Source organism: Ictidomys tridecemlineatus, chromosome 4 (genome assembly GCF_052094955.1).
Source record: "Ictidomys tridecemlineatus isolate mIctTri1 chromosome 4, mIctTri1.hap1, whole genome shotgun sequence".
Taxonomy (NCBI): Eukaryota; Metazoa; Chordata; class Mammalia; order Rodentia; family Sciuridae; genus Ictidomys; species Ictidomys tridecemlineatus.
In genome coordinates this window covers 209382038-209394432 of record NC_135480.1, presented here as the reverse complement: position 1 = coordinate 209394432, position 12395 = coordinate 209382038, and the positions used below count along the sequence as shown (strand labels likewise).

Below are 12395 nucleotides of genomic sequence, written 5' to 3'. Positions count from 1 at the left end.
GGCACTCCCTTCAGCCTGGTGGCGGGCCAGTTCATGATGATGGATGGAGTGAGTGGCCCAGCTTGGCACCTTTGTTCTTGGTGTCCTCACCTGATGGTCCCTGCTCCAGAGCCCTCATCCCCATCTCAGCTTCAACACTGCCAACCACGTGACCAGGGCACCCTTCTTAACCCTGGGGCCTCCATTCCCCTCTGAGCAGTGGACATGGGGCACCTCCTTCCCCCCATGACTGTGAGGATTCATGATTTGGAACAGACAGAAAGCTTGGCAGGCCTGCCCCACCAGGGCACAGGGGTGCTCACCAAGGTGCACTCAGGTCTCACCAGCCTCAGCACTCATTAGGCAGCGGATGCATACGAGTGAGGGACAGAGAAGGATGAGCCCCTAGTGGAGTGGATCTGAATGCACCGCTTGGCTCCTGGCTCTGCCCCTAGAGCAGCAGGGGCTGGTGGCAGGCCAGCACACCTGCCAGAGGCACAAAGAGCCTGGTACCTGGCCCGAGAGCTCAGAGACTGATGAACTCACAGTGGGGCCTTCCCCACTGCCTCAGCAGCCTCCACGAGAAGCAGAAAGCCAACTACCAACACCGTGTCCCTGGCAGGCTGGCCAGTCAGAGAGCACGGGAGAATCCCAGTGTCATCCCAGCCTGACCCGAAAGCTCAGGCCCTGTCCCCCTGCCAATCCAGCCACGAGGATAAGGTTTCAAGGAAAGGGTTTTATTGATTTACCAGCAGAGGAGTCACCCGTGGGACTCCTGTCCCAATGGCCGTGATTGTCCCTGCAAGGGAAGGGTGGAGCTTTAAAGAGAGGAAGGCTAAGGCTGGGATCCACATTTTATCGGGAGAAATGATGAATCACTGTCCATCAGGGGTCCTGAGAGAGCCTTGCCCGTTCCCAGGCCGCCGTTTCTTTATTCTCGTGGTCAGTGAAGGACGGAGAGTGGCCTGGGGCGTGGAGAATGTCAGTCTTATTTCCCAGGCCGTGAGGGAGCGCTGTCGGTTTTAGAATAAGCCCTGCACTCTGGGCGCGGACGGACGGCCGCCTGTAATCCCAGCAGCTCAGAAGGCTGAGCAGAAGCATCGCCCGTTCAGGACCAGCCTCGGCCACTTTGGGAGGCCTGAAGCAACTCAGTGAGGCCCTGGATGTGGCTCCGGGGTAAAGTGCCCCTGGGTTGAATCCCTAGTACGAAAAAAAAAAAAAGGCCTGCAGTCGAGTGGACCCCCGTCACAAGTGGACACGAGCCGAGGAAGCCTCTGCACGGCCTAGGATCCGGGAACACCAGCGCTAGGCCTCGCCCAGGGCGGGGAGGCGGGAGGCGGGAGCGGTACTACCGGGGGCGAGGCGCGGCGCGGCGCGGCGCTAGAGGGCGCTGCGGCGTCGGCTGGAGATGTCCCTCACGGGCCGCCGTAGGTCCCGGTATAAAGGACGCGGCGCCGGCCCACTCGTCCTCTCTGCGGCGGGCGGCTGGGCGGCCAGATGATAGTTGTGTGGCCGGGATACCTTGGCGTTCCCGACGCGGGCGCGGTGGCGCACCATGCCGAGCGCCAGCGGGGCCTCCCAGGCGCGGCCGTTTCGGGGCCAGGTATGGGACCCCTGTCTCCGCTCTAGGCGAAGGGACACCAGAGGGCCGCTGCTGTGCGCCCGCATAGGCGCCGCCAAGCTCCGAAGGCAAGGACACTGCCCAGACCCAGGTTCTCGGCGTAACCAGCCTGCAGCGAGCCAAGGCCGTCGGGGCGGGGTCCCGCGCGATCCCGCGTGGCGAGGCTTGCGCGTGGCGGCCAGTGCTGCTCGGCCCCTGCGGCGCCGCTGTGCTGGAGCTCAGCTCCTACTCCGGGGAAGCGGGAGGACGGGCCCGCAGGACGCCCTGGTGGCCCGGAGCCTTACCCTGCAGCTCTCCTTTCTGTTTGGAGACCGGGTGCGGAGCCCGTCCTGGCCTCGCCAAGACCCGTTTAACGCGCGGCCTTTTTTGACTTAGGGAGTTTGCCCGCCTGAAGCTGAGCGCCCGCAAGGAGATGCAGGACCTTGGGTAAGTTAACTTAGGTGCCCTGCAAGCATCATCTGTTAGATGTGGCCCTCCTAAGGGAGGGGACGCTGGGAGCACTGCCCCTAGAGGCGTTGCAGTGTGGCTGCTGTGTCGCACTTGCGTCAGTAGGTGGCGGAGAGAAGAGAGGCTATGTCTACGCTCAGTGTTCTCACCCGTGAACGTTTGAATGATTAATAGCCTGACACTGGACACGGCCTCTTGCAGCCTGAGTGTGAAGCTAGCCCTCCACAGCAGGAGGTAGAGCTGGCCCATCCTGCCAGGGGGTGTCCATTAGATCAGTTCTTGAAAGCCGTAAAATGTGGCGACCTTCTGAAGGTCATTGGAAATGAGTGCTGCCTACCACAAAATTTCTAGAGTGGTGGAATAACAACAGCTAACAGTCTGAGGTGCTTGGGATGGTTTTAGGGCCACCAGAGTGTTGGTACTTGGGACCACCTCTGCCATCTCCTTGATTCACTGGCTTGTACAGAGACTCCTGTGGAAACAGGTGCAGGTTGAAACCTGGCAGATGGCTTCATGGGCCAGCAATCTGTCACACACGTGAGGGAGCAGCTTTGAATCCCAGAGCCGGGCTGGGCTACCGTCTCCCCTGCTCCTGTTTTGTGCATTGGGATCTGAGGGCCCTGGGAGAGGGTGGTGTGTAGGTGCAGAAGTCTCCAGGTTCCTGCAGCTCTGAAGAGAGTCAAGTTGGGTGCGAGTGATCTTTGGCTGTGGGGGGGAGGCTAGTTATAGGAAGAATTAAGTGCAGCACTTGGTAGATAGCCAGTCCTCACTAACCATCTTGTCAGGGACAGGGAGGGCTCCTGACATTTGGTTTGGTCAACAGTGATAAGTGAAGTAGCCAGCTTTATGCAACAGTTCCCCATTACCTCTGGTCAACCACAGCTTGAATACCAAGTCCCCAGGAGTAACCGATTCTTCAAGTTTAAACTGCTTTCCACTGAGGAACAGGCTAAAGCCTAGTCACCTGCCTTAGGCATGACTTGTCCTTGCTCAGCACCTCTAGTCTGTATGCCACCTACATCTGTCAGTCATGGTAGCTTGATGGAATGTCTGAACTGTCACTGTGGCAGTGTAGTGTTGAAGTGGCCCTTAAGTTGTACTTAATGGCTCCCAAGTAGATGATAATGTGCAGAGGTGAGTCTCCCAGCCAAGTGTTCAGGGATAATCCACACAGGGTTCAGTACCAACTGCAGCCATCCCCTCAGCTGGGGGAGTGCTGTCCTCTTATGTTTTGTTGCTCAATGCAGGAAGGAAGGTGACTGAACCCACTCATGGTGTGACCACTGGCCAGGACAACCAGCCAGTTTCTGCAGCCCCTTTGAGGTAAGAGGAAGGACAGGCTGGCCCCTCCGGAGGTGTGAGAAGCTGCCCTGAAGGTGCTGTCCTGGACCTGCCAGCACCACAGGTGGGGCCATTCTGCTGTACCTACGACATCAGGGCAAAGAGCAAGTGGCTATTTCTACGCTCAGTGTTCAGAAACCAGTGAGCACTAAGAATGGTTTATAGCCTGACATTTCTTAGAACCGCATTGAGGTGGCGCTGGGTTCCTGCTTTGGAAATGACCACCTGGTTTGTTCCAAAGGGTGGCATCATAGGCCCTGGCAGTAGCCACTGCACACTGGTCTGGTTGTTGCCGAGAACCCTGAACAGGATGCTAAACTTGGTGGTTTTTGCAGTGCTGAGGATTGACACCAAGCCTTGTGTGCTAGACCAGCACTCTACCACTGAGCTACACCCCCAGCCCCTGGTTTTTGGTTTTTAGTTTCTTCACTTGTAAAGTGGGGCAGGGTATGAGGATTAGGGAATCTGACTTCTGGCACAGTGGGATGAGGAAGGGAAGGATCTTCCTGGCTTCCTTCCTTGGAAAGGACCAAGAACCACAGAGCTAGTGGGAACTGCCGTGTCCTCAATCCATGTTGAGGACCCTTGAGACATGTGGCAAGGGGCAGGACGTTGAGGCTAGAAGATCACAGTTCCAGGCTACCCTGGCAACTTAGTGAGACCCTGTCCCAAAATAATAAAGAGGGCTGGGGTGTGGCTCAGTGGTAGAGTATAAATTTCAGACAGACTCAAGACTGGATTCCCTGGCAAACCTGAGCTGACCCCCACCATTTCATTTTTCAGATCCAGAGAGGCCAAGAAGGACGTGGCCTGGCTTGGCCTGTGTGCCTGTGGAGTGCCATCGCCCATCTCCCCTTTCCAGGGGACTTGCTGGAACAAGTTAACTTCTGCTCACAGAGTGAGGTTCAAGTGTTAACACCAAGAACATAAGGACTTATGGCTAAAGTTTCAGAATTTCACCTGGAACAATAACTGAAGTTTTAAGCCAAAAGTGTTAAAGTGCATTAAAAGATTTGCTTCATGTGCTTTGCTTGAGGAGTCTTTGTCTGAGCAGGGACCCCTTGGGGAAAGTATGGGTCCCTGCTAGACCCTTCCCTGTGACAGTTGCTGAGCACACCTGGTAATGGGGACCTGGTTCAAGGCATAGACAACAACCTCTGTCATTCTGAAGTTTTTAAATTCCTGGACTACTATGGCTGCCAGGGGTGGGAATTAAGGTTCTTCTTGTCAACATTGCCCCTGCCTAGTGCCTACTTCCCCTACCTCCTTCCTCACTGAACACCCTTCTTAAGCTGCCAACTAGTGCTAGAACCAAAGGCCACCTGGGGCTGGTGGTATTGCCTAGCAGGCAAACCCTGGGTTTGCTCCCACATGTGAAAGTGGTGAAAGTATTGCTTATAGGCCTGTGGCCATGCTCTAGGAGTGTTGAGGCAGGTTCAGCAAGAGCTCTAGAACAGACACTTTGATCCAAGGGCTGCTCCCACCACCACTGGGGAGTGGGAGTCAGCCTGGGGAACTGGCTCCCCAGTCCTCCCCTGAGTGGCACTGGTAGGAGCCTGACTCCACACAGCCAGGCATCACATAAGAGCCGTTTATTCAGAGCAGAAAGCCTCCTGGACCTCAGGCTAAGGCCCTCCTGTGCTCCTCAGCTCTGGCCTTTACTGCTGGAGCAGAGATGTTCTGTCTGGGTTTCTGGGACCCAGAGAGCCCAGAACCCTGGGGGAGGCGGGGACAGTTTTGCAGTGGGGCATCCAGGAGTCCTTCCTGCTGGGACCCCTGGAGAGCTAAGTGCTGCCAGCTCCAGGAGCTGTGGCCTAGGTGCAAGGTGCTGCGGAAGGCCAGGGGGCAGTGGTCGGGCCTCAGCATCAGGAGTACTTGGTGTTGGAGATCTTCTTCCAAAGAAGGGTCTTGAGGTGGCTGAGAACCAGCGAGTGGTGGGCCTCCACCTGACTGGCCAGCCCGCTCAGTGTGGTGCAGGTGCGTAACTGCTTGCCCAGCTCCTCCCGGAGGTCAGCTGGCGCGCCAGGCAGCAGGTAGTCCCTCAGTAGCTCGCACACCTTGGCCAGGTTGGGCTGGATGAGGTCGCCCTTGCACTGCCTCATGAGCCGGTCGCAGGGGGCCCTGCAGTCACGCCCGTAGGTGCAGTCAGCACTCTGCTCGCAGTGGCGGCCCTGCAGGAAGCGGCGAACAGCGGCCTCAGGTGCCACTTGCTGCAGGTCGGCCATCTTGAAGTCGTAGGTGGCAGTGTGGCCAACGTTGGCCAGCGTGGTCTCACACATGTAGAAGGTCCCGTAGGAGCTGTGGAAGAGGTCTTCCACAAACTCCAGCAGGCCGATGGCGATCTTGGCACGCCAGGGCCACGCAGGCCCGAACCACTGCTGCAGGGCCCTCTGTAGCGCGGGGGGCAGCAGTGGGCGCAATAGGGGCGGCAGCGCAGCCGGCCAGGAGCCGCGGGGGGCACCCTCAGTGAGGTAGAGGTCCCCACAGCAGCCCAGCAGGCGCGAGGCATGCTCCTTCTCCTGCAGGGACAGCAGCAGCAGGAACTCGTTGCGCTGCAGCAGGGCCCACACGGATTTGGCCTCCGCCAGGGACACCCTGCTGTCTTTGTTGAAATCAGCCATGAGGAGGACCTGTCCCACTAGGGCTGGCAGGGATGGCAGGTCTCCCAGGTTAGCCTGGCATTGGGGACCAAAAGGAAGGGAGACCACATCACCCAGAGCTGGGGTTGGGACCACAGCCTCATGCAGGACTCATGCAGGCTGGCAGAACGCAGGCTCTGGTTGGTCCTCTGACCTGGGGATGCAGTGGCACCTGACAGGCGGGCTGCCCACATGAGTCTGTGGGGGGAGGTCCCTCAGGGCTGCCCCTTGTAGCAGTGGGCGCTGTGCTGAATGGAGTCACTTCACACCTGACCTGCTCCTGCCATACTGGACATGCTGTCCTCCACTTCCTGAGCCCTTACCATTTGCACTGGAAAGGCCCCTTCTCCAGCCTGCCTCCTGCCCAGGGATGGGGAATGGGGTCTGCCACAGGGTCCACTTAGGCCTCTCCAGGCTTTGCAGACATGGCAGGTGTGGATGCCACAGCACACGGCCAGTGGCCACCAGGAGAGCCCACTGACCTTGAGGAAGCTGAGGGTCATCTCTCGGAACTCCTTGATGGAGGTGCCCCGGGTGGGCTTGTCAAACAGCACCAGCTCCCGCCGGGGGGCCACCTCAGACCTGGCCTTGGAGTTGAGGGCCTCCTCAATGCCACACTTGATGGTCACCTCCTTGTCCTGCCAGAGTCCGCTGTACACCTGGATGAGGCCACAGCAACTTCCATGCAGAGGCCCCTCCCACTGCTGCGGGGGTGGCCCAGCCCACCCAGCCTTCCCACAGGAGCACCTGCTGGCCTGGGGCCGAGGACAGACAGGTCCTCCACTCCACCTTGTGCAGCTCACACAGGTCCCGGCAGATGGAGCCCGAGATGATGCCCTTGCGGTACTGGTCACACTGAGGAGGAAGGTGCCAGGTGTGGCCTGGGGTGCAGGGAGGGTGGTAGCCCCCACCCTCACTGACTCCCCATGGGCCCAAGGCCCAGCCATGCCCACTCCTGCAGGGGTCCACAGCAGGGAGGGACCCCATCACAACTGCCAGTCTGCCCCAGGATTCCTGTGTCCCCTCTTAAGCCAAAGTGCTGTTCTCAGAGTAGGTCCTCCACCACCTGCTCCCCTGCCCACTCTGAGCCCAGGCTCTGCTCGCCTACTGGCCTGCACGGGTCCCTGGCCACCTGGTGGGCTGGCACCCGCAGGCTGATAAGGCCTTGCACACACTGCAGTTTGAAACCTGCCAGTTCCTCCCAGAGGCAGCACAAGTCCCAGGGCACGCGCAGGCTGCTGCGGTGGGCCTTCTGCTGCGAGCAGTCACCCTCTGACCCGTCTAGTCCCCACTGTCCTGATTCCCGTGACAGGGAAACAGTGACGCTGCTGCCAGACACTGGACATCTAGATCTTCAGGCCCAGCAGCCCACTCCAAGATGCCAGACAGCCCGACGTCCTCCCTCACCTCAGACTTTGCTGCTGCTTCCTTTAACTCCTTAAAACTAGGTAAGTATTTATTCATGCTGGGGAATACCACTGAGCTACACCCCATCCCGCTTTAAAAATATTTTTATACCTTTATTCATTTTTATGTGGTGCTGAGGATCGAACCCAGGGCCCCACACGTGCTAAGTGAGTGCTCTACCACCAAGCCAAAACCCCAGCCCTCACCCATCCCTTTTTAATTTTCTGTTAGTTATTTTGAGACAGGCTCTTGCTAAGTTGCTGAGGCTGGTCTCAAACTTGCAATCCTCCTGCCCCAGCCTCCTCAATTGCTGGGATGATAGGTGTGACCACTTCAAACCGTTATCAACCCATTCCTGGAAGAACCGGGTGAGGCTCCCAGCATCAGAAGCAGCTGTCCATTTCCTCCTGGTCCAGGTCTCTTTCCATCCTAGGAGCCCTCCCTATGGGCTGATGCGTGAGGACCCGGCTTCACTGTCCTGCCCCAGGTGCAGCACAGAGCAAGGCTCATGCTACTCCATGGCAACCCTGTCTTGGGGGGACACGCTCAGCCCCTCTCTGCTCCAACTGATGGTCATCCTCAGAGCCACAGGCCACGATCAGCCCAGAAAACAGCACCCTGGAGCCCCACCATGATTCCCCACCCTGTCTTTCCTGCTGCCCTGGGCCCTTGCCAGGCCCTGCGGTAGCCAATGGCCCAGGGAGGCCCCACCCCCAGGCTGGACAGACCTAGCAGCCCCTCAAAGCCCAGGGCGGGTGCTGGCTGTTGCAGTGTGGGGTGAATTCCTGGATGTACATCACTGGTTGCCATGGAGCCCGGGGCTTGCCGAGCCAGGCTGGAGGGAGGGCAGGAGGGAGGGGCTGAAGGCAGCAGTCCAAGGGTGGACGAGAAGAGCTGGGCCGACCCAGAGCAGCGGGTTCAGTCCTGTGAGCCTGCCCCTGTGGCAGCATGAAGTGACAGCTCCTAACCGATGGGGAAGAGGGAAAGGGATGCCAGACGCCCCCATTCCACTACGCCGTGTGCAGGCCCTTCCCAGGGGTCTCCTGACGGCCCCCATCAGCACTAGTGCAAGTCCAGAACCCCACAGAGCTACAGACCCAGAGGCCGCTCTGCCCTCAGCACACAACAACCGGGTTAGATTAGGGTCAGGGAAGAGCCTGCTGGCCACCTAGCACCAGGTTGGGTCGGGGTTCTCGGGTCTCAGGTACCTCCCGTGTACTTCACCTGGGTTGGGGGCGTTGCACAGGTGAGCAGTGTGTTCACACTTCCTCAGGTCCCCTGGGCAAGTCCCCATACTCCCTCAGCCTCAGTTTCCCCATCTGCGTAATGGGCCAATGTTCAGTACCTGCAAGCCGAGAGCCTGGCACTTGGCCAAGGCAGAGGCAGCAGGTGGAGGGAGACAGCCTCCCTGGAAGGTGTGGCAAGGTGGCCACATTGGGACAGGCTTCAGAGAAGCAGGGCTCCGCCTTGGGGACATCTCCCCTTGCCAACCATGCACCAGAGGTGTGGAGACATGCTGGCTCATCCTGCTCACGCTCCTGTGCATGTAGTTCACCTGCAGCCCACTCCCTGCTAAGATGCCCACCCCTCAGTCCATCCTGGCTGACTGCTCTGGTCACCAGACCTACCTGTGGCAGCCTAATGACATCTCCCCACTCCCTCCTCTGGCCCCCAGCAGAGCCTGCCTCAGATAACAGCCTCCTGCCAGGTCTCCAAGTGGCCCACGCCCTGGCCAACAGTGAAGTCCCCGCCTGGCTGACACTTACGATCACCACCTGGCAGACGTGGCCGCGGCAGAGCTCGGAGTAGGACGAGTAGTGCAGGTACACCATCCAGCTGCCCGCGAAGATGCCCAGCCAGACCAGCAAGACATACTTGACCCTGAGGCCTGGCAGCCGGCCCTGCAGGGAGGCAGAGTGAGGAAGCGCCCCACCCAGGCCCTGCAGGGGCCCAAACTGGAAAGTCTGGACCCTTTCAGCCCTTTCCTGGCCTCCAGACCCATCACTCAGGCCCATACCCACCCTGCAGCTTCAGGAACCACCGATCAGCGCCCCCACCAGGTGTTCCCAGCTGCTCCCTCAACAACCCCCATGTTGGGCACACCAGGGTCTTCAGCTGGGGCCCCTTGTGGGCAGTAAACCAGTTTTTGCTGAATAAAGAGACCTCTTAGAAACTCCCTCCTGTCTTCTCTCATCTCATGACATTTTCACCTCCACAAGGTGGTCTGGTGGCTGCCCCTGCCGGGCAGGGGTTGTTCACCCACCTCGGGGCACACTGGGGAAAGTCAGGGCCAGCGGGAGAACTGGGACTAGAGGACAGGACCCCAGGACATGACCCAGCTGCACCTGGGAGGTCACAGACTCAGCACAACAGCCCACGTGTCCAGAAAGGATGATGGACAAGCAATGAGTGGCCTGTCACAAGGGACCCCTCGGCCTCAAGCAGGGAGGTCTGAGGCCTGCTGCAAGGTGAATAGTGCCCTCTTGGAAACGGTCGAGGTGGCACACTTCATGCCATGGGTATTTACCACAGATTTTAAAAAGCAGGGAGGCAGCCCCTGATCCCTCAGGGTGGGCCTGGGAACTATGATTTTGTGAAGGGCTCCAGGTCATCCTGTCACCTTCAGCCCCTTGCCTCCGTTTCCCCAACTGACAGGTCCGAACACAGGGTATGGGGGGCCCAGAGCTCCTCGTCAGGGTTCTTGGGCACTGGCTCCCACCAGGCTCAAGCAAGATTTCCAAGGGTGACAACCTGGGACAGCTGGATGTCACCTCCCTTGCCCCCAACCCCTGCCAACCTGGCAAATCATAGCCCTTGTGGGGGATGCTGGATTACCAGGCAGCTTGTCCCATGCAAGGGATCAGCCACAGAGCCTGGCCCAGGCAAGGAGGGCAGGAGGGCCAGGCTTAGAGATCAGCCACCCCTAAGGAGGCCCCTGCTGGCACAGAGCACCTCCCATGGCTACCAAGACCCTCTGGTTAGCTCCTGGCTGGCCCATGATCCAGGGCCACCAGATACTCTGAGAACAGGGCCCAGCAGGGCAGCTGGGCGCCCCTCCTTCCCTGGCATCCACACACTGAAGGACCTGCAGCAGACAGACCCTGGGGCTGCTGAGCATGCAGAGCCTCAGTAGTCAGTGAAAAGCAGCAGGGCGTGGGGCCTGCGCAGAGCAGATGCCACTCAGCTGGTCCTTAACCAGGTTGGGCCTCGGCAGCTTGTTCTACCCAGGCCCTGCGTCTGTTTCCGTCAGGTCTGTCCATAACAGAAAACAGGAAAGCAGAGAAACGGTGTGTGTATGTGTGTGTGCTGCTGACGCTGGACAAGGTCGGAGGACTTCCGGCTGGGTAATCAGTCCCAGCAGGGCTGAATATAGCGGTGTCTAAATGGGCCGGGCCCTAGGGGAACAGTCAGAGGGGGATAGGCCCTGGCCAGTGCAAAATGCAAGGGCAGACCCAAGTTGGACAAACTGACAGAGTACCAACAGCCTGCCCACCAAGCCCACCCCACCCTAGCCCGACTCCACCAGGGCTCCAGGCCTTTGCCCAGAGGGTCCCTCCAGGGGCCATCCTCACCCAGCTAGTTCCTATATGGGCTCCTTCCCAGGGTCATCCTGAACCTCCTGCAAATCCCAGGTGCAGAGAAGGTCTCACTCCTCCGTGAACCCCAAGCAGCTGCTCCCCAGCCCACCCAGGCTCCTGGGGTTGGGGAGGGGCAAGCTTGAGTATGGAGGACACCCCCACCCTGCAGAACTGGGCCAGAGCTTCGCAGGGGCAGGAAGGTCCAGCTCCTTGTGGGGCCACGTGGAGAGTAGGAAGGGTCACTGCAGGGACAGTAACAGCACAATGACCCCAGCCTGGCAAGTCTAAATCATGTGCCAGCGGCTCCTCACCACCAACCCAGAGGGGTGTTCCACAGGAGGGGAAACTGAGGCTCTGTGCATGTCCAACTATGGAATGGCAGGATGGGGTCAGATCAGGGTTCTCCCCTTGAGCCAGACCAACCCAGCTTTGACCAAAGCCCTCTCCTGACCCTGGGAGCCGACCCGGTCCCTCAGGATGGGGCAGTGCACACCCCACCTCCTGGCTTAGCAGACAGTCCTTAGACTGCTCAGCCCCCACCACACTCCTAAGGCAATAGGGCCAAGGGCAAAACCTGGCAAGGCCCCCCAGCCCTGACCCAGAGCTGCCCTGGAAGCGGAAGATATGTAAGGTCTGACCAGGATTCCTGACCCAGGCGCTGGGGAACTAGAGGTGGGATGGGGGCTGGTGGCCAGAAGGCGGGCCCAGATGATTTGAGATGGACAGGACCTGACCCAGATCTTCCCAAAGCAGAAGGGGAGAGGGTCCCAGCAGCGGAATGCCCAGCAGCCTGGGCCTCTCCTGAAGACAGGAGCCCGGCTCTGGAGGGAATGGTGACTTGTCCAAGGTCACAGGGGGTCAGGACCCGGGCCCTGGCCTAGAGGGAATAGGGACATCCTTTCTGGGGCGTCCCTATGTATCCAAGTCTGCTACAGAGAAAAACAAATCGTATTTTTTAAGTGGTGAAAAAAGGGAAGGACTCGCGGCCCTAGGCCTGGGGAGCACCCGCGGCGCCCCTGCCCCTCTCCCCGCGCCCCTCCTCTGCCCGTCCTCGCCAAGCCCCTCCCCCAGCCCGGTCCCCGCCGTCCCAGCGCGCGGCCCACGGGGCTGGACGCCGCGCTCCCGCGGCCAGGCCGGCCGCTTACCTGCAGGCCCTTGGAGAAGTGGCAGAGGAGCACCAGGTGCGTCAGGCGCCGCAGCCGCCTCATGATGGGCGCCGGCCGGGGCTGCGCGGCCCCGCGGCTCGGCTCGGCCTCAGCCCCGGCCCGGCCCGGCCCGCCACGGCCGCCGCTCGCTCGCCATGCGGGCCGCGCGCCCCCGGCCCGCGTTAAAGGCGAGGGTGCGCGCCTTCCTGACGGCCGACCGCTGCGCGCACCAGAGGGA

The 12395-nt window shown here is 59.9% G+C and overlaps 3 protein-coding genes and 2 non-coding genes across 11 annotated transcripts in view; 4 read left to right on the top strand and 1 right to left on the bottom strand.

Moving 5' to 3' along the window:
- Positions 1 to 1423: 1423 nt before the first annotated feature.
- LOC144377426 (uncharacterized) lies at positions 1424 to 4409 on the top strand. Of its 6 annotated transcripts, none has more exons than XR_013438434.1 (4): positions 1424 to 1582; positions 1976 to 2026; positions 3295 to 3370; positions 4172 to 4409. XR_013438434.1 is itself a non-coding variant. In XM_078048769.1 (3 exons), the coding sequence occupies exons 1-3, from the start codon at positions 1535 to 1537 to the stop codon at positions 4302 to 4304; spliced, it is 318 nt and encodes a 105-aa protein (XP_077904895.1). In that variant the 5' UTR covers positions 1429 to 1534; the 3' UTR covers positions 4305 to 4409. The 6 variants fall into 6 exon arrangements, 1 of the variants encoding a protein (XP_077904895.1); XR_013438433.1 differs by having other exon boundaries at positions 3295 to 3452; XR_013438435.1 differs by having other exon boundaries at positions 1430 to 1668; positions 3295 to 3452.
- Positions 2100 to 2230, top strand: LOC120890185 (small nucleolar RNA SNORA17). The gene has a single exon (XR_005734429.1). It is a non-coding gene; the product is annotated as a small nucleolar RNA SNORA17 (small nucleolar RNA).
- Positions 3426 to 3563, top strand: LOC120890174 (small nucleolar RNA SNORA43). Its single transcript, XR_005734420.1, has one exon. It is a non-coding gene; the product is annotated as a small nucleolar RNA SNORA43 (small nucleolar RNA).
- Positions 4410 to 4965: 556 nt separating the features above from the next.
- Positions 4966 to 12389, bottom strand: Dipk1b (divergent protein kinase domain 1B). The gene is made up of 5 exons (XM_078048759.1): positions 12158 to 12389; positions 9201 to 9335; positions 6775 to 6882; positions 6510 to 6686; positions 4966 to 6063 (listed from the first exon to the last, which is right to left on the bottom strand). The coding sequence occupies exons 1-5, from the start codon at positions 12218 to 12220 to the stop codon at positions 5254 to 5256; spliced, it is 1293 nt and encodes a 430-aa protein (XP_077904885.1). The 5' UTR covers positions 12221 to 12389; the 3' UTR covers positions 4966 to 5253.
- The window catches only part of Agpat2 (1-acylglycerol-3-phosphate O-acyltransferase 2), a 31696-nt gene continuing 31398 nt past the window's right edge, over positions 12098 to 12395 (top strand). For both annotated transcript variants that reach the window (XM_078048768.1, XM_078048767.1), the window contains exon 1: positions 12098 to 12193. The gene's annotated coding sequence lies outside the window, so the exon portion shown is untranslated. The remainder of the gene's footprint in view (positions 12194 to 12395) is intronic.